General features: G+C 41.4%; 1 protein-coding gene across 3 annotated transcripts in view; it reads left to right on the forward strand.

The window, feature by feature from the left end:
• LOC115210758 overlaps window positions 1-23,418 on the forward strand; it is a 70,229-nt gene that overhangs the window by 38,097 nt on the left and 8,714 nt on the right. For all 3 annotated transcript variants that reach the window (XM_036502348.1, XM_036502349.1, XM_029779476.2), the window contains one exon: window positions 18,675-18,878. In XM_036502348.1, coding sequence (XP_036358241.1) covers window positions 18,675-18,878 — 204 coding nt within the window. The remainder of the gene's footprint in view (window positions 1-18,674; window positions 18,879-23,418) is intronic.

The raw sequence follows: 23,418 nt of genomic DNA on the forward strand, positions 1-23,418 counted from the left end.
AGACTGTGGCCATGCTGGGGCACTGCCTTGAAGAATTTTTAATCAAATGAATTAAGCCTGGTACTTATTCTGTTGGTCCCGTTTTGCTGAACCACTGAGTTACAGGGACATAAACAGACCAACACCAGTTGTCATGTAGTGGTGGGGCACATACATAGGTATATACATACAGACATATATATACACACACACACACACATATATATATATATATGGCCCAGTTGTTAGGGCAGTGGACTTGTGGTCGGAGGATCGCGGTGTCAATTCCCAGACCGGGCGTTGTGTGTGTTTATTGAGCAAAAACACCTAAAGCTCCACGAGGCTCCCGCAGTGGGAGGGGGTGTGACCCCTATTGTACTCTTTCGCCCCAACTTTCTCTCACTCTTTCTTCCTGTTTCTTGAGTAACGCTGTGATGGACTGGCATCCCGTCCAGCTAGTGGGGAACACATACGCCACAGAAACCAGGCCCATGAGCCTGGCTAGGCTTGAAAAGGGGGCATAAACATATATATATATATATATATATATATATATATATATATATATATGATGGGCTTCGTTCAGTTTCCAGCTACCAAATCCACTCACAATGCTTTGGTCAGCCAGGAACAATAGTAGAAGACTCTTGCCCAAGGTGCCACATTGTGGGATTGAATCCAGCACCATGTGGTTGGGAAGCAAGCTTCTTTCCACACAGCTACTCATATATATATATATATATATATATAAAGTTAATCCAAACAAGAAAACACAGAAAAAAAGAGAGAAAAAAGAGAAAAAAACACAGCAACGCAGGACGTGGAACAATTAAAGTATTATTGACGCTCAGGAAAGAAGGGAAGGAGGGTTTAACGTTTCGAGCGGAGCTCTTCGTCGGAAACAAGGAGAAGGAAAGATCCCAAGGAGGGAAGACAGAGGAGAAAATATTTGAGCTGGTGGTGCTTAAGAGATCACATATGACAAATCTACAAATAGAAATTATGCATATATCATCATAGTTATTATTTACTGTCCATTTTCCATGTTGACAGGATCCAGCAAGCTGCAAGGCTACATCAAGCTCAAATGTCAGCTTTAACATGGTTTGTCTGGCTGCCCTTCCAAATGCCAACCACTTCAGAGTGTCTGCTGGATGTTTTTGGGTGTTCTTTTTGTTTTTTTGTTTTCATGCCACTGACTTTAGTGGGGTTGCCAGGTAACTTGCAAAACAGGAAAAGAGCCAAAGAAGGAAATGCCCTTTGACTAAGTGATGAGGAGAGTATTTCAGAGATGGGATAGTTTTTTGCTAGGTGTTGAGAGGTCAAAGTATGATTGAGAGACAAACGTAGATGTCTTGCTGTAAAAAGCTATGTGGCCACCCAGCCTTATACAGGGGTCAGTGGGAGTAGCTGGAAAGAAGATTGCAATGGTAGTGATGAGAAGCCAGGGCATCTTAAGGGCCTCCATCAATCAGGGTTGACCATAGATCTACACATCTGTGTGCAAACCTAAGCAGCTTTTTTTTTTTTTTTTGAGGAAGACTAGCAGTGATCCATCCATGCCATTCTCTCCTCTCCACGCCACTGATTGGTTATCAATTTGAGTTGACAAACTTGGCATCAGTACCGTTTCAGACAGGCATTAATGGCAAAATGCAAAGACCAGGAACAGATATTGACAGACATTTTGCCCAATCCTCTGGCAAAATAATAATAATAATGTAATGAGAGAACTGAGGAAGAGATATCCATTTTAAATGAAATCATTGATTTTGGACCTCTGGTGAAGAGCTTTCATACAGGGTTTAAAACAGTAGACAGAAAGAAACTCAGTGAATGGGTCAGGAAAATAAATGATATCACTGGTGATATCGGGACTGACAATATCACAGACACCAACAATCTGATAAATGCAATCTCGATCTTTATAGCCCGGAAGTTTGGTTTAAAAGCCAATGGTAAATGTCAACATAACCTGAAGGAACTGTGGTGGAAAAGGAGAATAATGCAGTCTATTAACGAGACTAGAAAACAATAGTCTGGAATGGAAAAAATGAAATGAAGCTCAGCAAGAGAAATGTGTTGAGGTAGAGAGGAAGTATAGGATGAAGAGAAAGGGAATCTATGTTGTGATTGAGGAATTAAAACAGAGGTTGAAAGCTAAATCACATGAACTAAAGAGATATGAACAGAAAATTGAGCAATACAGATTAAACAGACTTTTCAAACAAAATAAGAAACGAGTCTATCAGGAACTGGATGGGAAAGAAAAGGGTGAAAAAGACATGCCAGATGCTGAAGAAAGCAAAAGATTCTGGTGAAACGTATGGTCTGAGGAGAAACAACATGAAACTGAAGCAGAATGGTTAAAGAACACTCAAAGAGGAGAATGGAGAGTATCAGCAGGAAGATTTGAAAAGCAATGGGAACTGCATATATTTACAAGATATATGTGGAAGATGCATGTAAAGAAGTTAGAATGAGATAATACAAGACTTGCAGATAGTAAAAATACAGAAAACAAAGAAAACCCAAAAAATAGAGAGAGGGAGAGAGAGAGGGAGGAGGGTAGTGAAGATGTGGAATGCATTTCATCAAGGGGTTTACAAGGAAAGCTGGGAATGACAATAGCAATTAGACAATACGGACAACAGAAGGAGACAGAATAGTCAAAGGAGAGTGTTGACAAAATATGATATTACCAAAACATGTTTTTCATCAAATGTCAGCTAAATATTTTAAGTGCTTCTATAGACTTCCTGATGTGACCACAAAACACTCGGCTGTTTTCTTTAAAAAAAGGCTAAATTGGAAAGCTGCTCCTCATCGTAATTTAATGTCTGTTTTTCCATGCTGGCATGGGTTGGACAGCTTGACAGGAGCTTGCATGGCCAGGAGCCACACCAGGTTCCATTGTCTGTTTTGGAATGGTTTCTACAACTAGAAACTTCCTGATGCCAACCACTTTACAGAGTTTACATGGTGCTTCATATGTAGCTTCACAAAGAAATATAAATAGTCTTTTAACTGAAACAGCTCAAAGACGACATGTAAAAAGCCTTACAACTTACACAGAGCAAGAGTGAGCCGGAGTTAATGACTAAAGGAAAAGAATATAAAAGATATGGAAGTACAGGCATGGCGGTAGGTGCAGATGTGGCTGTGTAGTAAGAAATTACTGGGACATAAACAAACCAACACCATACAGTTCTATATTTAAGAGATAAGGAATTATTTACATTATTTACATTTAACGGATATTTGTCCTCATCTTGTTTGTTGTTAACACAACGTTTCAGCTGATATACCCTCCAGCCTTCGTGTCTTGGAGATATTGGACAAACACAATGACACAGGCACACATGTGTGCGTGTATATATATATATATATATACACACGCACACAACAGGCTGTCACACAGTTTCTGTCTACCAAATTCTTTCACAAGGCATTGGTCAGCCCAGGGCTATAATTGGATACACTGACTCAAGGGATTGAACTTCTTAACTGGGATTGAACTTCTTAACTACACTCTCATACCTGTAGCAAGAATTTTCTATTTTACTTGTTTCAGTCATTTGACTGCAGCCATGCTGGAGCACCAGCTTTAGTCAAACAAATAAAACCCAGGACTTATTATTTGTAAGCCTCGTACTTATTCTATCAGTCCTTTTTGCCAAACTGCTAAGTTATGAGGATGTAAACACACCAACATCGGTTGTCAAGCGATGGTGGGGACAAACACACACACAAATACTTACACATATATATATATATATATATATATATATATATATATATATGACGCTTCTTTCAGTTTCCGTCTACCAAATCCACTCACAAGGGTTTGGTCGGCCCGAGGCTATAGTAGAAGACACTTGCCCTAGGTTCCACACAGTGGGACTGAACTCAGAACCATGTGGTTGGGAAGCAAGTTTCCTACCACACAGTATTTTTTTTTCCTATTAACAATACAACAGAGATTTGGTCTGTAGTGTCCCCTCAAATGGTAGAAAAATGACTGAGCACCTCTGGATTAATCAAAAGGGAAAGGACTTTTTGTAAGGCTTGTGAGATTGAAGGGAAACATCAGAGAAGACCCTAATCTCATAGTAAGGACCTGATCTAAATGCTTAACGCCCAACACTGTTTCAAGCACCTGAGACTAGGTGCAAGCATTATACCTGGTGACAGATTACTCAACCAGTTAGTAAGTATTTCCTGGCCAATTGCCAGATATTTACACACAACTATTTTGTCTCTTATTGGTGGAATGGTCTATATTCCTGCTGTAAAGTGTTCTACGCATCTGTTCAAGTGATATTCCTTCCTGTCTTGTGACTGTTCTGCCATTCTCACCTGTAATTAATCTGTCAGCTATTGAAACCTTACCTGGCTCACTGTCAGGAAGTGACATAAACAACTATTTCACCTCGTCTTGTGTTGCTTCTGCTACAAAATTTGGTTTGGGTGGCCAACTGCTTAAGATTTCTTTACACACACACAGAAATATGTATGTGTGTGTGTTTATATATAATATATTATTATCTTTATGTTTTCTCCCAGTTTACTTACACCTATAAATCAACTTGGTGTTTCTACAACTCCTGACTCACTCTTATGTATTTCTTCTTCTTTTCTGTCTTCTATTTACCATTTTAATTCCAACATATTCTTCACTGCACCTTCTTGCATAAGCCTGAGCTTATTCTATACAGTGCTCAGCTGCACTAAAAGAGGGAGGTCAGGAAGCAGCAATAAATCAAAGAAAGACAGCAATGAAAGCCAAAAGTATATTCACAGGACACAATGAAAGACAAAAGTGAACAGGTCCTTCGTCTCTCTCTTATTTGGAGCTTCTTGTCTCTCACTTTCAATGACTAACATGGAATTATCTGTTCCACTGACTGATATAGAACTAATCTACCAGGTACATTATTTACATTTGATGGATATTTGTCCTCATCTTGTTTGTTGTTAACACAATGTTTCGGCTGATATACCCTCCAGCCTTCATCAGGTGTCTTGGGGAAATTTCAAACCTGAGTTCTCATTCCTAAGTTATTTTTCAATGTTGTTATCATTATTATTATTATTCAGATCACTGCTTGGAATCAAAGTTGGAATCTTGGTGTTAGTAGCCCGCGCTCTTAACCACTACACTATATTCCCTTGGGTGTATCAACCAAAATGTTGTGTTGACAACAAACAAGATGAGGACAAATATCTGTCAAATTTAAATAATGTAAATAATGTACATAGTTCCTCCTCTTCCTCCTCATCATCATTTAACATCCGCTTTCCATGCTAGCATGGGTTGAACGATTTGACTGAGGAGGAACTATGTACATTATTTACATTATTTAAATGTAAAAAAAAACAAAAACAGGATGTTCATAACTGGAATGCGCTTTGTCACATGACTATATCCGGCTGTAGAAACTCTGCCAGATCAAGATTGGAGTCTGAACCAGATGGCTGCACCAGACTCCAATCTTGATCTGGCAGAGTTTCTACAGCCGGATGCCCTTCCTAATGCCAACCACTCTGAGAGTGTAGTGGGTGCTTTTATGTGCCACCGGCATGAGGGCCAGTTAGGCGGTCCTGGCAATGGCCACGCTCAAATGGTGCTTCTTTTTGTGCCACCTGCACAGGAGCCAGTCCTCATCTCTTAAATATAGAACTGTATAATCTACCAGGGTTAACCCCAATATTGTTTGTATTTTGGGGCAGTTTTTTATACTCTTTTTTGAGCCCTAGGACTCATAAGCCTGGTTACATCATTTTCATGTCATATACGAGGGGTGGGGCCTCAAAAATTCTTGGCTTTAATGATATAGCAAAAGACCTGGTTGAAGGCTCAACCTTTCGAGTTCCTTTACAGGTTTTAGAAAAACTTAAGGACCATTGCAATAATTGTGTAAGTCTGAGATGGGAATATATTGAATAAAACTGTAATTAACTGATCCTTCTGTATTTTCTTTTACCCAAAGCCAGGAACTTTTCAGCACCCTCATGTGTAAATGACTAAGATGCTAACATTAACCCCTGAACAGGATGCGAATGCATTGCAGAGTCCAAGACCAACAATTTGGTGGTGGGTGGGGATCAATCTAGCATTAATAGTCACAGCAAGGAAAAGCGCATTTGATACTGTAATCCTAGATATACTATGCCTGTATACAAAAAAAAAAACAAAAACAGGATGTTCATAACTGGAATGCGCTTTGTCACATGACTACTCTGTCTCAACTGACCTGAGACTCCACATCAACAACTAACATACAAATGAAGACTGGTCAGTGAAGGAAGTTCAACCTACCAAGACGGCCAGACTAAAACTATTTATGTAGCCAAAACCTGTATGTCTGGACACAACAGAACCACTTCAATGGGACAGATTTTATTTGTAAATTTCAGTGGGGTTATTTGACCAACCCTTATACATGCTGTAGGTCTGAGCTCTATTGGATCAAGATTGATCCAGTGACATCCGACAACTAAAACAATATAAACCACTGTACATCAGGATGCACTCTGAGACCCTCTTCTAGGAACAGATATGGTCGCACAGGAGAATCCCAGGGTTGTTAGTTTGTTAATCCTTATTCTGATTGCTCTGTTCCCATTCACCTCTACTCCCCTCAATCTTTGAGGAGTTACCTGGACACCTCATCACTACTGTTTATATTCATCTCTTTTCTTCTCCCATTGACCAGTCTCACCATCTCTTCTAAATATGAGTTGTTATGTAGGTCCATGACAGCAAGATCCTACTCTGTCTCAACCCCCTCGTCTCATTGCATAAAATCGCCCCTCCACCCTGCTGCCTCAAGTTTCAAAGTCTTGTGAGCTGCATAGCAACCACACTAGTGCCAATGGCATAGAAAATTCACCCAGCCCACTCTGTAAAGTGGTTGGCATCAGGAAGGGAATCCAGCCATAAAAACCATGCCAAAGAAGGCAGTGGAACACAATGCCTATCCTTGGACCCATTGAATCCTGTCGAACTGTCCAACCCATGCCAGCATGGAGTTTGGACATTAGAAGATGGCAATGATGATGTCATAAGTATGAACTCTGTTGAATCAGGACTGACACAGGGTTATACACAATAGCAATGTAAATCACTGTATGTCAGGGTGTTGAGACCCATTGGGTCAAGAATGACCCTGGCCTTACACAACAACAATTACAACTTGTTTGACCACAATAACAACACCTACAGTCACAGTGACAGTGGCCAAAACAACAAAAACAATAAAAGACAAGAACAGTGTTGGTGTGTGTGTGTGTGAGTTTTTATATAGGTTACTGGAACATCAAACTGTGTACGTGTGTAGGTGCACATTTCTATATGTATGGTTTTCAAAAGCTTAAAACTTATTTCACTGGCTGTGGCAGTGGTGGTGGTGGTGGTAATTATAATAGTTATGATGGTGATAGTGGTGATGATGATGATAGTGTACATTGTCATACAGTGGTTTATTGAGTCAAGTAAATCAAAATCAAGTCAAATTAGAATCAAATGGAAGTTGTACTTATGCCCAATGCCAGCGCCGCCTGACTGGCTCCCATGCTGGTGACATGCAATAAGCACCATTCATGCATGGGTCATTGCCAGTTCCACCTGACTAGCTCCCCGTGTCGGTGGCACGTAAAAAGCATCATCCGAATATGGTCGATGCCAGCCCCCTCGCCCTGACTGGCACCTGTGCCGATGGCACTTAAAAAGCTCCATCCGAACGTGGCCGATCCCAGTGTTGCCTGACTGGCTCCCATGCTGGTGGCATGTAAAAAGCACCCGCTACACTCTGAGTTGTTAGCAGAGTGATCTCAAGCCAAGTGAGATCAATCGTGGCCGATGCCAGTGTCATTTAACTGACCCATTAAAAGCACCCTTCAATCACTGGGCGATGCTGTGCTTGTAAAGACCTATTGAATAAAGTGAAATTGTATTCGTGGCTGAATACCAGCGCTGTCTGACTGGCACTCATGCTGGTGGCACGTAAAAAGCACCTTCCATGCATTGGGCCTCATGAAGGCAGTGACGTCAAGCCGAGTGAGCTCATAACTGATGCCAGTGTCACATAACCGACCTCTTTAAAAGTACCCTTCAATTGTTCAGCGATATGCTGTGCTTGGGAAGACCTCTCAAACTGAGGGAAATCGTAGTCATGATCGATGCCAGTGCTGTCTGACTGGCACATAAAAACCACCATTTGGACACTGGGTCTCATGGAGGCAGAGACAGGTGACCAAGTCCTTTGGCGATATACCATGCTTGTGTTCATCTGTCAAGCCAGCATAGTTGCTGGTATCAAGTTAAACGATGATGATGATGATGATGATGATATACACACACACATACATTATCCGAAGTGTAGAATCTTATATATCTGTTACGTCCAGTCTTACCAATCAGTTTCGCACTAGGGAGTCAAGTGAGTGTTAAGTAACAATCTGATTATGTAACCCTATGCTCATCAGAGGTAGCTGATATGGAATAAAATACCAAACACTCCGCTGAAATCCTAGCACAAAACCAATTGATAAGATTGGCTGTAATGGATATGTGATACTGTACATTTCAGATGATATACCCTCTCTACACACAGATATAAGAGTTCATTTCTTCCCTGACTTATGGACTCTTAGACTTACATGTGTGTGTGTGTGTGTGCATAAATAGAAAGGCATCTTATCTTTTACTTGTTTGAGTCATTAGACTGTGGCCATACTGGAGCACTGGAGTTGAATGAATTGACCCCAGTACTTAATGTTTTTGCTAAGCCAATGACACATGAAAATCAACATTTGATCATGGTCGTTCTCAGTGCTGCTTAGACTGGTCCCCGTGTTGGTAGCACGTAAAAAACACCTTTTGAACATGGTCATTGCCAGAACTGCCTGACTGGCCCTCATGCCAGTGGCACGTAAAAGCACCCACTACACTCTCAGAGTGGTTGGCGTTAGGAAGGGCATCCAGCTGTTGAAACTTTGCTAGATCAGATTGAGTCTGGTGCAGCCTTCTGGTTCACCAGTCCTCAGTCAAACCATCCAACTCATGCTATATGATAGGCTTCTTCCAGTTTCCCTCTACTGAATCCACTGACAAGGATTTTGTTGGCCCGAGGCCGTAGAAGACCCTTGCCCAAGGTGTTACACTGCAGGACTGAAACCAGAACCTTGTGCTTGGAAAGCAAGCCTCTTATCACACAGCCACACCTGTGCCTATATATCTATATACACATGCCAACACACACACACACATATATATATAATATACACATGCAGTTGTGGCAGATACCAGTGTCATGCAAATGGTACCCGTGCCGGTGACATGCAAAAGCACCCATTACACTCTCGGAGTGGTTGACGTTGGGAATGGTATCCAGCCATTGAAACCATGCCAAAACAGATTGGATTCTGGTGCAGCCTTCCAGTTTACCAGCCCTGGTCAAACTGTCCAACCCATGCCAGCATGGACAATGGATGTTAAATGATGATGATACATACACACAATATATATATTTACCGATAAATATCTTGTGAGTGAATTTGATAGGTGTAGGCATGGCTGTGTAGTAAGAATTTTGCTTCCTAACCAAATGGTTCTGGGTTCAGTTCTGCTGTGTGTCACCTTGAGCAAATGTCTTCAACTGTAGCCTCAAGCTGTCCAAATCCTTGTGAGATTTTGATAGAGCCTCAGAGAAGCCCATCGTGTGTGTGTGTGTGTACCTCGACCACCGCTGCTTGACAACTGCTGTTGGTGTCCCCATAATTTGGCAGTTTCACAAAACAGAATGTCAGGCTTAAAAAAAAACTAAGTACTGGGGTTGATTTGTTCAACTAAATTTCTTCAAAAAGATGCCCCAGCATGGCCACAATCTAATGACTAAAACACGTAAAAGATATACATCACAATCATCATCATCGCCACCATTATCATAAATTGAGAGAGTTGTTACCTCTGTTGGTTATGAAAGGTTTCTCTCTCCGAATGAAAGGAAGATTTATGATGCATGTATACAGGTAACAATCCTACATGGTAGTGGGACGTGTGCCCTGAATGCAGGAGGTATTTAAGATCTGGAGAGAAATGAGGCTGGCATGGTCTGCTGGATGTGTAATGTAAGTGTACATGTTTGACAAGGTGCTTGTGTTTTGAGAGAGAAGTTAGGCATGAGAGGAATTGGTTGTTGTGTGCAAGAGTGAAGACTGTGCTGGTTTGGTCATGTGATGCAGATTGATGCTGACAGCTCTATAAAGAAGTGCTGATCTTTCAAAGTAGACGGAACATGTGGAAGAGAGAGACCCAGGAAGACATGGGACAAAATACTGAAGGACGACCTCAAGATACTGAATCTTTTAAATGAGATGACAAAGGACCAAGATACCTGAAACCTTACTGTACTCAAGAAGACCCATCCTCAGAAGTGTCAAGACTACTCCTCCTGGTGAAGAGGATTAGCCTGCGAAAGTCCTGTGCTGGTGCTATGGAAAAAGCTCACATGCCAGTGTCACAGAAGAGCACTCAAGCAGTGGCACATACAAAGCACCCAGCACACTTTGTAAAGTTGTTGATGTTAGGAAGAGCATGGAGCTGTAGAAACCATTCCCAAACAGACAATTGGAGCCTGATGCAGTTCTGCAGCTGACCAACTCGTGTCAAATCATCCAACCCATGCCAGCATGGAAAATGGACACTAAAGGATGATGATGATGATGAGATACACACACACACATGCATACTTTTCTTTGCAAAGGAATCCTGTGCAGAAACCTCTAATTCAAACCACTGCATATATGCTGCAAGGCCTATATCCATACATACGTGTGTGTGTGTGTGTGTTAGTATAGTGAAAGGAAGATTATATGATGCTTGAATACAAACAGCAATGCTACATGGTGGTGAAATGTGGGCCATGAATGCTGAGTTTGAGTGAAATCCAGAGAAAAACAAGGCTAGCATTCTCCACTGGATGTGCAATATGAGTGTGCCACATGCATATACAACAAATGTGCTGAGAGAAAGACTGGGCATAAAAGAGGCATCAGATCTCGTCTGGAGGAGAGAAGTATGCACTGGTTTGGTCATGTGATGAACATGGATGGAAACAGCTGCATAAAAAAGTGCCAGTCACTAAAAGTGGATTGAACTTGTGAAAGAGGAAGATATAGGATGAAATAGTGAAGAATGACTTCCAGATGTTGGCTTTCATGGAGGAGATGACTAAGGACTGAGATGGTCGCTGATTTGCTGTAATTGAGATGACCCATCCATCTAAGCAAAAATGAAATCCTTAAAGCAAAAGCATATTACTTTATGTCTGATCCCCCAGACCCAATCTATCCCTGAAAAATTTCCCTACGCCTTCCCTCCATCACTTTTCTAACTACAGCTTTAGTCACTCATCTGCTGTACTTATATAAGAGTGGAACTGCACATATTTGATCCTCAACCTTTTCGTACTCCCACTCACCCCCACCCTGGAACCACTACCTTTGTCTCCCACATTCTCAGTTTCATCTTGTACCTATTTCTTTACTACCCACAAGGAGCTAAACACAGAGGGGACAAACAAGGACAGACATAGGTAGAAAGTCGATTACATCGACCCCAGTGCCTAACTGGTACTTAATTTATCGACCCCGAAAGGATGAAAAGCAAAGTCGACCTCGGTGGAATTTGAACTCAGAACGTAACGGCAGATGAAATACGGCTATGCATTTTGCCCAGCATGCTAACGTTTCTGCCAGCTCACCGCCTTTTCATCTTGTCTCAGTTTCATCTTGTACCACCTTATTTTCTACTGAATACCCCTTTCACTTCACCTTCCTTCTGTACTCACCCCTCATTTTACCAACAGTAGCTCTCTCCCTATTACCTCTATTCATCTCATCCTATTTCCCCCCTTATGTACCTCTAACTTTATCCCCAGCACTGTACATCTCTCTCACACCCTCACATTATCTTTGCTTCTGCCTGTTTCCTCTCTGACCCACAGTTACTTGCTCCACCTTCCCTTCACAATTAACCACACCTCCACCATATTCACCAATCACCGCATTTCCTTTTGTCCCCACCTCCATCCATTTGCCACTCCCCATTTACACTCTCACCTTCCTATACCACTTATATTCTTTTCCTTGTATCTTGAGGTTATACCTTGACTCTTCTTCTTCTTCGCCATCATTTCTCCTTTTCCAGCTGGGGTAACCATGCCTCTTCCCAACAGCAACATGCTTGTTCTTGTCTCTTTATCATACTACTTTAACCTCTCATCACCTGGCATAGATCCTACAGCATGGTGGTGGTGAGGAGAGGTCTTTATCTCGCGCAGTACTTGGTGACCTCACTGGTGGTCAGTATCAGGTAAAAACCACCCAGTCCACTCTGTAAAGTGGTTGGCATTAAGAAGGATATTAAGTCATAGAAATCATGTCAAAGCAGATATTGGAACTTGGTATGGTCCTCTGACTTGTTAACTTCTGGGGAACCATCTAACCCATGCCAGCATGAAAAATCCACATTAAGCAATGATATCTCTCTCTCTCTCTCTCACACACACACACAAATTCGAGTGAGGTCATTGCCAGTGCCACCGGACTGGCTCCTGTGCAGGTGGCACATAAAAAACACCATTTGAGCGTGGCCGTTGCCAGTACCGCCTGACAGGCCCTTGTGCCGGTGGCATGTAAAAGTACCCACTACACTTTCGGAGTGGTTGGCATTAGGAAGGGCATCCAGCTGTAGAAACTCTGCCAGATCAAGATTGGAGCCTGGTGCAGCCATCTGGTTCGCCAGTCCTCAGTCAAATTGTCCAACCCATGCTAGCATGGAAAGCGGATGTTAAACGATGATGATGATATCAGTGCCAAACAATGCTAGTGCCGCCTGACTGGCATCTGTACTGGTGACATGTAAAAAGCACCATTCGAGCCTGGCCGATGCCAGTGCCACCTGACTGGCTCCCGTGCTAGTGGTACATAAAATGCACCCACTGCATTCTCGTAGTGGCTGGCATCAGGAAGAGCATCCAACTGTAGAAACCTTGCCAGATCAGTTTGGAGCCTGGTGCAGCCTCCCAGTTTGCCAGTTCTCAATCAAACCATCCAATCCATGAAAAGCATGGAAAGCAGACATTAAACAAAGACGATGATGATGATGATATATATGTGTATGTATGTATGTATGTGTGTATATATATTTTATCTTTTACTTGTTTCAGTAATTAGACTGCTGCCATGCTGGAGCACTGCCTTAAATCTTCAGTCAACCCCTGTACTTATTTTTTAAACCCGGTACTTATTCTGTCAGTCTCTTTTGCCAAACTGCTAAGTTATGGGGATGCAAACACACAAACATCAGTTGTCAAGCTGTGATGGAGGGGGATAAACACTGAGAGAAACACACACACACACACATATGATGGGCTTCTTTCAGTTTCCGTTTACCAAATTCACTCACAGGTTGGCCCAAGGCTATAGTAAAAAACATTTGCTCCAGGTAGCATACAGTGGGAGTGAACCTAGAACCATTTGGTTGAGAAGCAAGCTACTTACCACACAGCTACTCCTGCACTTATATCATCATCATTTAACGTCCGTTTTCCATGCTAGCGTGGGTTGGACGGTTCGACCGGGGTCTGGGAAGCCAGGAGGTTGCACCAGGCTCCAATCTTGATCTGGCAGTGTTTCTACAGCTGGATGCCCTTCCTAACACCAACCACTCCGTGAGTGTAGTGGGTGCTTTTTACATGCCACCAGCACAGGTGCCAGGGGAGGCTGGCAACGGCCACAATCGGTTGGTGCTTTTTACGTGCCACTGGCACGGAAGCCAGTCATGGCAGTGCTGGCATCGGCCACATACAGATGGTGCATTTTACGTGCCACCAGCACAGGGATCACAACTACAATTTCCATTTGATTTTTTGATGTTGATGGTGATGTACTTGACTCAATAGGTCTTCTCAAGCACAGCAGGTCGCCCTACAATCCAAGTATATATATATATATCATCATCATCCTCGCTTAATGTTTGCCTTCCATACTGGCATAGGTAGGATGGTTTGACAGGAGCCAGTCAGGAAGAAGCCTGCACCTGAATTCTGTAACTGTTTTGGTAGGATTTTTACAGCTGATTGCCCTTCCCAACACCAACCACTTTACATTGTGGATTGGGTGCTTTTATGTGGCACCTGCACTGACAGGGTCACCAAGTACCTTGCAAGACAGAAAAAAATCTTTTGAGAGGGGAGGGAGAATTAGAGGAGGTGATCTTGTGTCGGATGATGAAAGGTTATAGAGAGACAGAGACAGAAACAGGTGTCTTGCTGTAGAAGAAGAACAAGGTTAGCCAGCCAGAGGAGAGAGAGAGAGAGATCAGGAACGAAAGACAGAAACAGGTACGCTACCACAAAGGAGAAACATGGTTACCTAACCTGAGGGAAGAGCAGGAGAAGGAGAGAGAGAGAGTGGGAGGTAGTAGGATAGGATAGAGATGGTGGCAAAGTGTCAGGCATACTCACACTGGTTAGGGATCAGATTATCAATGGGATGATTGAGTAAAGGAGGAGAGAGAGATATAGATGGTGGCAAGTGCTAGGGCATGCCCTTGAGGTTCAAAGGTCATAGTATAAGTGGCAGGATATTGCAAACGAAGCATGTTTAGAGAGTGCAGAGATGTGGGGGTTACTGGATAGGCGAGCTAGCAGAATCGTTAGCATGCCGGGTGAAATGCTTAGCGGTATTTCATCTGCTGTTACGTTCTGAGTTCAAATTCCGCCGAGGTCAACTTTGCCTTTCATCCTTTTGGGTTCGATTAAATAAGTACCAGTTACACACTGAGGTTGATATAATTGACTTAATCTGTTTGTCTGTCCTTGTTTGTCCTCTCTGTGTTTAGCCCCTTGTGGGTAGTAAAGAAATAGGTTACTGGATAGCAATGATATGGGGGGGGAGCCCTTGAGGCCAGGATTGGGGAGAGGTAGGCGTAGTGCATGAAGGAGGAAATGTGAGGAAGAGAAGAGATGTAGATTGGTTTGTTGGAGTAGGATGTGTGTAAAGTTTTCTTAATGTGCGTGAGTGGAACACACAGGTCAAGGGTTAGCAGATACCAGTGATACAGTGAGGCAGGGCCAAGAGGACAGGGTTGGGGAGTTGGGGGTAAGCATAGTGCATGAAGTGGAAATGCGAGAAGAGAAAAGATGTGGTTTGGTTTGTTAATAGAGAATGTAGAAAGATAGATAGATCAACATTGTTTGTATCAGCATAATTAAGTTATAAGTAAATTCCTCAGTCATTTTGCTGTTTTATTATAAGTTATTGTTGTAATTGACTGAGAGAGATTAGGCAGTCTTCATAAATTGACAGAGAATGAAAGAGACAGACTGAGAATAGAGAGAGAATAGCAAACAGGCAGACAGATTACTGCTGCATGAGTCAGCTGTGTTAGAAATAAAGAATCTTTGTGGTTGTCACATTGTGGATTGTTGTTATTGTACTTATGTTGTTGTTGTTGTATCCAATTATCAGTGGATCTGACTGAACTGATTGTTCGCTTGTTACTTCCTTAATGTAGTGACTTAACAGAAATTGGTAGCTCTGAGACATTTTGTATTTTGACATTTCTTGTCATCATCATTATCATCATCGTTTAACGTCCGCTTTCCATGCTAGCATGGGTTGGACGGTTTGACTGAAGGCTGGCGAACCAGATGGCTGCACCAGACTCCAATCTGATCTGGCAGTGTTTCTACAGCTGGATACCCTTTCTAATGTCAGCCACTCTGAGAGTGTAGTGGGTGCTTTTTATGTGCCACCGGCACGGGGCCAGTCAGGCGGTACTGGCAACGACCTCACTCGAATCTTTTACACATGCCACCGGCACAGGTGCCAGTAAGGCGACATTGGTAACGATCACGCTCGAATGGTGTCTTTATGTGCCACTGGCACGGAGGCCAGATAGCTGCTCTGGCAACGATCACGCTCTTGTATTTCTTCTCAACCCCAATCCTGCCTTAGTTGACCTTAACTTTCATTCTCTAAAGACCAATACTGCAAGAACCAGTTGTCATCGGTGTTGTTTAGCCCCGGGCCAACCAAACCTGGTTGAGATTTGTGACCAATGACATTCCCACTTTGACCATCCTGCCAATTTCATATATTCAGGTCTCCATTGTCCAATGTTTTGTTTCATGTTCTTAAGATGGTAGGGTATGATTTGAGGGACTTTGGGAACTACTTCTAGTCTTTTGTCAAAACTGAGCTTCATCTCCAAAGAAAACAGGGTCCAGTTTTCTGTCAAAACTAGAGTCTTTTATTCAATTAAAACAGATACGTAGTGACCATCCAGTCAAAAACAGAGCCCTGTTGTGCAGACAAATCTGGAATTTAACCTTCAGGTAAAACTAAGGTCCAGGCAAAAATGGGGTTTAGTCTCCTGTTAAAATGAGGTCCAATGCCTAGCTAAAACAATGAGCTAGTATTCAGTCGAAACCAGGATGTGTATAAGATCAATTGTCACGTTAAAACCACTGACTTCTGTCTGTTTAAACCTGAGGCCAGTTAAAATAGGACCCATTGTCTAGTTGGAACTGAGTAAATAACAGCTCAGTTTCGTGTGTGTGTGTATGTGCGTGCTTTATGATCACGTGTTTGTGTGTGTGTATTTGTAGTCATAAACATTGTCTGTATGTGCATGCATATACTGTAGTCATGTGCCATGTACGTGTCTGTGTGTGTGCAGTTGTCACATGCAATGCTTGTGTGTATGGTATCCTTGAATTGATAGCATTCTATATAGAAGTGTTTGCGTGTGTGTATGTATGTGTAGTACTTAATTCTTGTTGGGTGTACATATATGGAAAAATACCAGAATCTTGTTTATATATTTTCCTGTATCTTAATTTTTTCCAGATTAAGCTAATCTCCCAGATACAGTTACTATCATTCATTTCTACTCTTCTTCAATTCAGACGTCTCTCACATGCAGAATATTCTTCCTCTTCCGTTTCTCTGGGTCCCTTTCATTCCTTTTTTTCCTCTACTTTGACTCCCCCCCAACCATTCTATGTTTAATTAAAATCCTATTATATTTTTGTAATTAAATATCTTGAGCAAATGTCTTCTATAGCTTCGGGCCAACCAAAGCCTTGTGAGCAGATTTGGTAGATGGAAACTGAAAGAAGCCCATCATATGTGTGTGTTTGTCCCCCCCACCATTGCTTGACAACTGATGTTGTGTGTTTACGTTGCTGTAACTTAGCAGTTCATTGAAAGAGACTGATAGAATAAGTACTAGGCTTATAAAGAATAAGTCCTGTGGTCCATTTGTTCGACTAAAGGTGGTGCTCCAGCATGGCCACAGTCAAATGACTGAAACAAAGAAAAGAATAAAAAAAGAACAGATATTATGAGGAATCATAGAGAAATAATAAAAATATTGTTTGTATTGTAGAAATGTAAGCAATGTTTTGTAGATAAATTTTAACAAGAAGACCTTATGTGGTCCCTGGTTGAGAATAATATTGTGGTAAGTTTGGATATGTCTCTTAGCATTTCTCTTCACAATGACTTGGGTGGTCCCTGGTTCAATCTCAGCACATAGAACCTTGGGTAAATGTCTTCTGTTGTAAACTTGGGTTGACCAATGATTTGTCCTCATTTTGTTTGTTGCTAACAAGTTTCGCCTGATATACCCTCCTGATATTTCTTAAGATGTTATCCTGGGTGTTATTTGTGACTGAACATCCAGTGTCCAGTTTAACACCATCAGCTGACATTTGGGTCTCTTTGGTGGAGTCTTTTTCTGTTACAAGCAATATGGGTGAAGTCTGTGTTTGGAGGACAACTTCCTCTCTTCATTCCATCAGTCACAGTGGCCTTGAAAAGGGTTTGAAGAAGGCCCTGGGCACTGCCTTGCCTCTCCTGGTGAAGCAGTTATAGAGAAAAACTGTAAGTAAAAAAATTGCTTGGTTTGGTTTTCCTTTTTGAAGAAATTTGAAAATAAATCTTTTTTTTCTTTTTTCATAATATTACAAAAATGCAAATGAAACTACAAATCCTAGTTCCTTAGAAAATACTCAATGGAAAAAAAAAGTTGGGAGAGTTACCATAGGAATTGAACCATGTATCTGTATATATATCTTCAATATCAACTTTCTGGATATTTTATTTGTGTGTGTTTTATATCCTCCTTCTCCTCATCATCATCATTGTCATCATTGTATGACTGCTCTCCAAGCTGCCATGGGATGGACAGGTCATAGTGGCTTAAATCAGTTCTTGTTTATTCTGCTGTCCAACCAGGTGCAGCCAGAGGACCGAGTCTCTCTCCTGTTTCCATTTGGCATTGTTTCTCCTGCTGGATGTGTGTACATGTGTATGTATGTGTGTATTTGTGTATGTGTGTGTACATATGTGGAGTGGACACTTAAAATGGGCTTGTGAGGAAGGAGTTGTTCCCAGGAACAAAGATTATTGTTGTAGTTGTTAAATGTACCGGTAGACCACAGTCCCACGTTATAATGGGACTATTATAAAATATTAGCAGGAACTTATTGAAGTTGAAGGGTAGTTGCTTTTCCTTTTTTTTTTTTTTTTACATAAATCAGTGATTGATGCTTGAGATTTATGACTGACAGGAACGATTTAAAGCAAATAAATCTTTCTCTTGTTGCTTCCTACAGAAAATGTCTGCCGAAAGGCCAGTGAAACGAGCTGGTAGAAGAGGCAGAAAACCTTCCAAGATTGACCAGAAGGCTCGGCTAGAAAGAAGCCGGCAGAGTGCAAGAGAATGTCGAGCAAGGAAGAAACTGCGTTACCAATATCTGGAAGAACTTGTTGTTTTACGAGAAAGGTCGATATTTTCGTTACGGGATGAACTTGAGCGGGTGAGTATTTTCTCCTTATTTCTTGCACTAATCACCCCCAGAATCAATAAAAACAAGTAACCAGCCATGTCCAAGATTTGGTTTTAATCAACCACACATCTTCACAATCATTTATAGTTGTGTGTCTCAGTTAGAAATTTATTATTATTATTATTATTTGTCTCCCTCATCCTTTGCCCTGGTGACAAACAAACCTTCGTTATCATTATTATTATTATTATTATTACATAAGGCAGTATCCACTAAGGCTGACTTTGCCTTTCATCTTTTTGGGGTCATTAAAATAAGCACCACTTGAATACAGAGGTCAATGAAATCCACTTAACCCCACCTCCTGAACTTGCTGGCCTTGTGCCAAAATTTGAAACCATTATTATTATGTTCATCATAGTCCTCCAGGCAATAACAGAGGAATGCAAGACAGGCTGTCCCTGGGAACTCCTCTATGCTGATGACCTTGCTCTTATAGATAAATCACTACCTGAACTAGAGAAGAAGTTTCAGGTATGGAAGCAAGGTCTAGAATCAAAGGGCCTTAGAGTTAACCTAGCGAAAGTCTTAGTAAGTAGGAAGGCAGACAAATCACAAATCCCTTCAAGAAGATGGCCCTACTCAATCTGTAGAAAAGGTGAGGGTAGAAACTCCATAAGATGCACCCAGTGTAAGCTTTGGACACAAAATGTGCAGCAATATCAGAGGAAGGTTAACAGGGAAACTAGCTTTTGTATGCAGGAGATGCACAGGTACAATAAGCACTGAAAATGGGCAGAAAATAGACTCCATCAACTGCCAGGGGTGCAAGCTAGAGGTAGCAGATAGCTTCCGTTATCTAGGTGACAAAGTTAGTAGTGGAGGTGGATGTTCCGAGAGCATAGTTGTGAGAATAAGTTTAGGATGGGTAAAGTTCAGAGAGCTCCTACCTCTACTGACCAAAAAGGGCCCCTCTCTCTCTCTCAGAAAGAAATGCAGAATGTTTGATGCTTGTGTGCAAACAGCTATGCTGCATGGCAGTGAAACATGGGCTGTGACAGCCATGTATATGCGTAGTCTTGAAAGAAATGAAGCCAATATGCTTCGCTGGATGTGCAATGTCAGTGTGCATGTTTGACAGAGTGTAAGCATCTTGAGAGAAAAGTTAGGCATAAGAGGAATCAGGTGTGGTGTGCAAGAGAGATGACCACACTGGTATGGTCATGTGATGTGTATCGAGAAGGACATTTGTGTATAGAAGTGCCAATCTCTAACTATGTAGGGAATCTCTGGTAGAAGTAGACCCAGGAAGACATGGGACAAGGTGATGAAGCATGATCTTCGAAGTTTGGGCCTCACACAGGCAATGACTAGTGACCAAGACCTTTGGCGATATGCTGTACTTGAGAGGATTCATCAAGCCAAGGGTTACTGTGCTGGTAGCATGTAAAGAACACCTTTCATGCATTGGCCCTCACGGAGGTAAAGTGACTGAGTTCCTTTCAAGTGTTAGGCTTCACAGAGGCAATGATCGAGATCGTTGGCATTATGTCGTGCTTGAGAAGAAGACCCATCAAGTTGAGCAAAATCGCAGTCATGCAGATACCAGTGTTGCATAAATTGGCACCCATGCTGGTGGCACGTAAAAGCACCCCAGTGTCATGCAAATGGCACCCATACTGGTGGTATGTAAAATCACTGATTACACACTCAGAGTGGTTGGCATTTGGAAGGGCATCCAGCTGTAGAAAACCATGCCAAATCAAACTGGAGTCTGGTACAGCCTTCCAGCGTGCCAGCCCCAGTCAAACCATCCAACCTATGCCAGCATGGACAACGGACATTAAATGATGATGATGAATATAAAGACAGATGAAATGCCGCTAAGCATTTTATCCAGCATGTTAATGAGTTTGCCATCTTAATAATAATAATAATAATCCTTTTTATTAAAGGTACAAAGCCCGAAATTTGAGGGAGGAGGGGATGTGTTAATTACATCGACCCCAGTGTTTTACTGGTACTTAATTTAACAACCTTGAATGGATGAAAGGTAAAGTCAACCTTGGCAGAATTTGAACTCAAAACACAGTGGCAGACAAAATACCGCTAACCATTTCACCCGGCATGCTAACAATTCTGCCAGCTCGCTGCCTTAATAATAATAATAATAATCACTTCTACTGGAAGCACAAGACCTCAAATTTGGGAGAAGGGATTAAGTCAATGACATCGACCCCAGTGCATAACTGGTACTTAATTTATTGACCCCGAAAGGATGAAAGGCAAAGTTGGCCCTGATGGCATTTGAACTCAGAACATGAAAACAGATGAAATACCTATTTCATTACTACCCACAGGGGGGCTAAACACAGAGATGACAAACAAGGACAGACAAATGGATTAAGTTGATTATATTGATCCCTGTGCGTAACTGGTACTTATTTAATTGACCCCGAAAGGATGAAAGGCGAAGTCGACCTCAGCGGAATTTGAACTCAAACATAGCGGCAGACAAAATACCGCTAAGCATTTCGCCTGGCATGCTAACATTTCTGCCAGCTCGCCGCCTTAATAATAATAATAATAATAATAATCGTTTCTACTGGAAGCACAAGGCCTCAAATTTGGGGGAAGGGATTAAGTCAATTACATCGACCCCAGTGCATAGCTGGTACTTAATTTATCGACTCCGAAAGGATGAAAGGCAAAGGGCACCCTGATGGCATTTGAACTCAGAACATGAAGACAGATGAAATACAGCTAGGCATTTCACCTGACGTGCTAATGATTCTGCCAGCTCACCGCCTTAGTAATAATAATAATAATAACAACAACAACACTTACTTAAGCCTTTCACTTCCTACAGAGTGTAGACCATTGACATTTTTTCTCTGTTGTCTTCAGTTTTGGGCTGTATTTTCTCTCTCCCGGGTCATGTTAGTTTTGAATAGTCATCGATGCTTCTGTAACTTTGCATTTTTCTAGATAGGGGTGTTCAATCTATACAAGCCTTTTTTTTTTTTTCTTTGGGAAGAGGTGATCCATATTAGTCTGGCTTCTATCCTTTGACTTGTCCAACATGGGAGGACTGACCAATAACTTATGCTCTGCTGGCATAACTCTCAAGACCATTGAAGCACAAAACCCTCCACAGCGCAACAAGGATTAGACTTTGTGATGGAATAATAATAATAATTATTATTATTGTTATTATTATTTCTTTATTGCCCACAGGGGGCTAAACATAGAGGGGACAAACAAGGAGAGACAAGCGGATTAAGTCAATGACATCGACCCCAGTGCGTACCTGGTATTTATTTATCGACCCCGAAAGGATGAAAGGCAAAGTCAACCTCAGTAGAATTTCAACTCAGAACGTAGCGGCAGACGAAATACCGCTAAGCATTTTGCCCGGCACGCTAATAATAATAATAATAATAATAATAATAATAATAATATTTTCCCTAACCACAGGACCATTGTGCACAAAGATGTATGTTAAATAGAATTTAGCTCGGTATATTACTGGTATATATTTTATCAATCCTGCAGACAGCAATGAAGATTTGTTAGCTTATAGTTCAGAAGCTGTTACCATTAAGGACATTACAGAACAGCTTTATTACTAATGGAATCACAGGAGCAATGCCTTTTGCCCCACCCCCAGCTCCTCCTTATATATAGAATGTTGAGATTTGGGGGAAAATAAAATTTCTTGAAACATTATTTGTGGTTTCCACTTTTTCTTTGAACATTTTTCTGGTAAATTTCATTTCCATACCTATACAAACTTAGGTGTAAGTATCTGTGTGTATATGGATGATATATGTGTGTGTGTGTGTGTATATATATATATATATATATATATATATATATACATATATATATATATATAGGCGCAAGAGTGGCTGTGTGGTAAGTAGCTTGCTTACCAACCATATGGTTCCGGGTTCAGACCCACTGTATGGCACCTTAGGCAAGTGATTTCTACTATAGCCTCAGACCGACCAAAGCCTTGTGAGTGGATTTGGTAGATGGAAACTGAAAGAGGCCCATCATATATATATATATAATGTATATATGTATATATGTTCGTGTGTCTGTGTTTGTCCCCCAACATCGCTTGACAACCAATGCTGGTGTGTTTACATCCCCGTAATTTTGTGGTTCGGCAAAAGAGACTGATAGAATAAGTACTAGGCTTACAAAGAATAAGTCCTGGGATCGATTTGCTCGACTAGGGGCAGTGCTCCAGCATGGCTGCAGTCAAATGACTGAAACAAGAAAAGAATAAAAGAATATATATATATATATGTTGTGTGTGTGTGTGTGTGTGTGTGTATAAAAGCTGGAAATGCATTAGGAATTTACTGGTTTCACAATTTCATATTTTTCTAAAAATGAAAGTGAACAGAATCTGGAGCTATACAGTATTTGTTTTAACTCTGGAATGAGGAATTATTTCTCCTTTTTATAGAGAAATCATGGCTCAATTTGTCATCAGTTGAAGTATAGTTTGGTTAGTTGAAGCTTGTCACAAGAACATGTGACAGTATAAATGATAGTT

The sequence above is a fragment of the Octopus sinensis genome, linkage group LG4 (assembly GCF_006345805.1).
Source record: "Octopus sinensis linkage group LG4, ASM634580v1, whole genome shotgun sequence".
Lineage (NCBI taxonomy): Eukaryota > Metazoa > Mollusca > Cephalopoda > Octopoda > Octopodidae > Octopus > Octopus sinensis.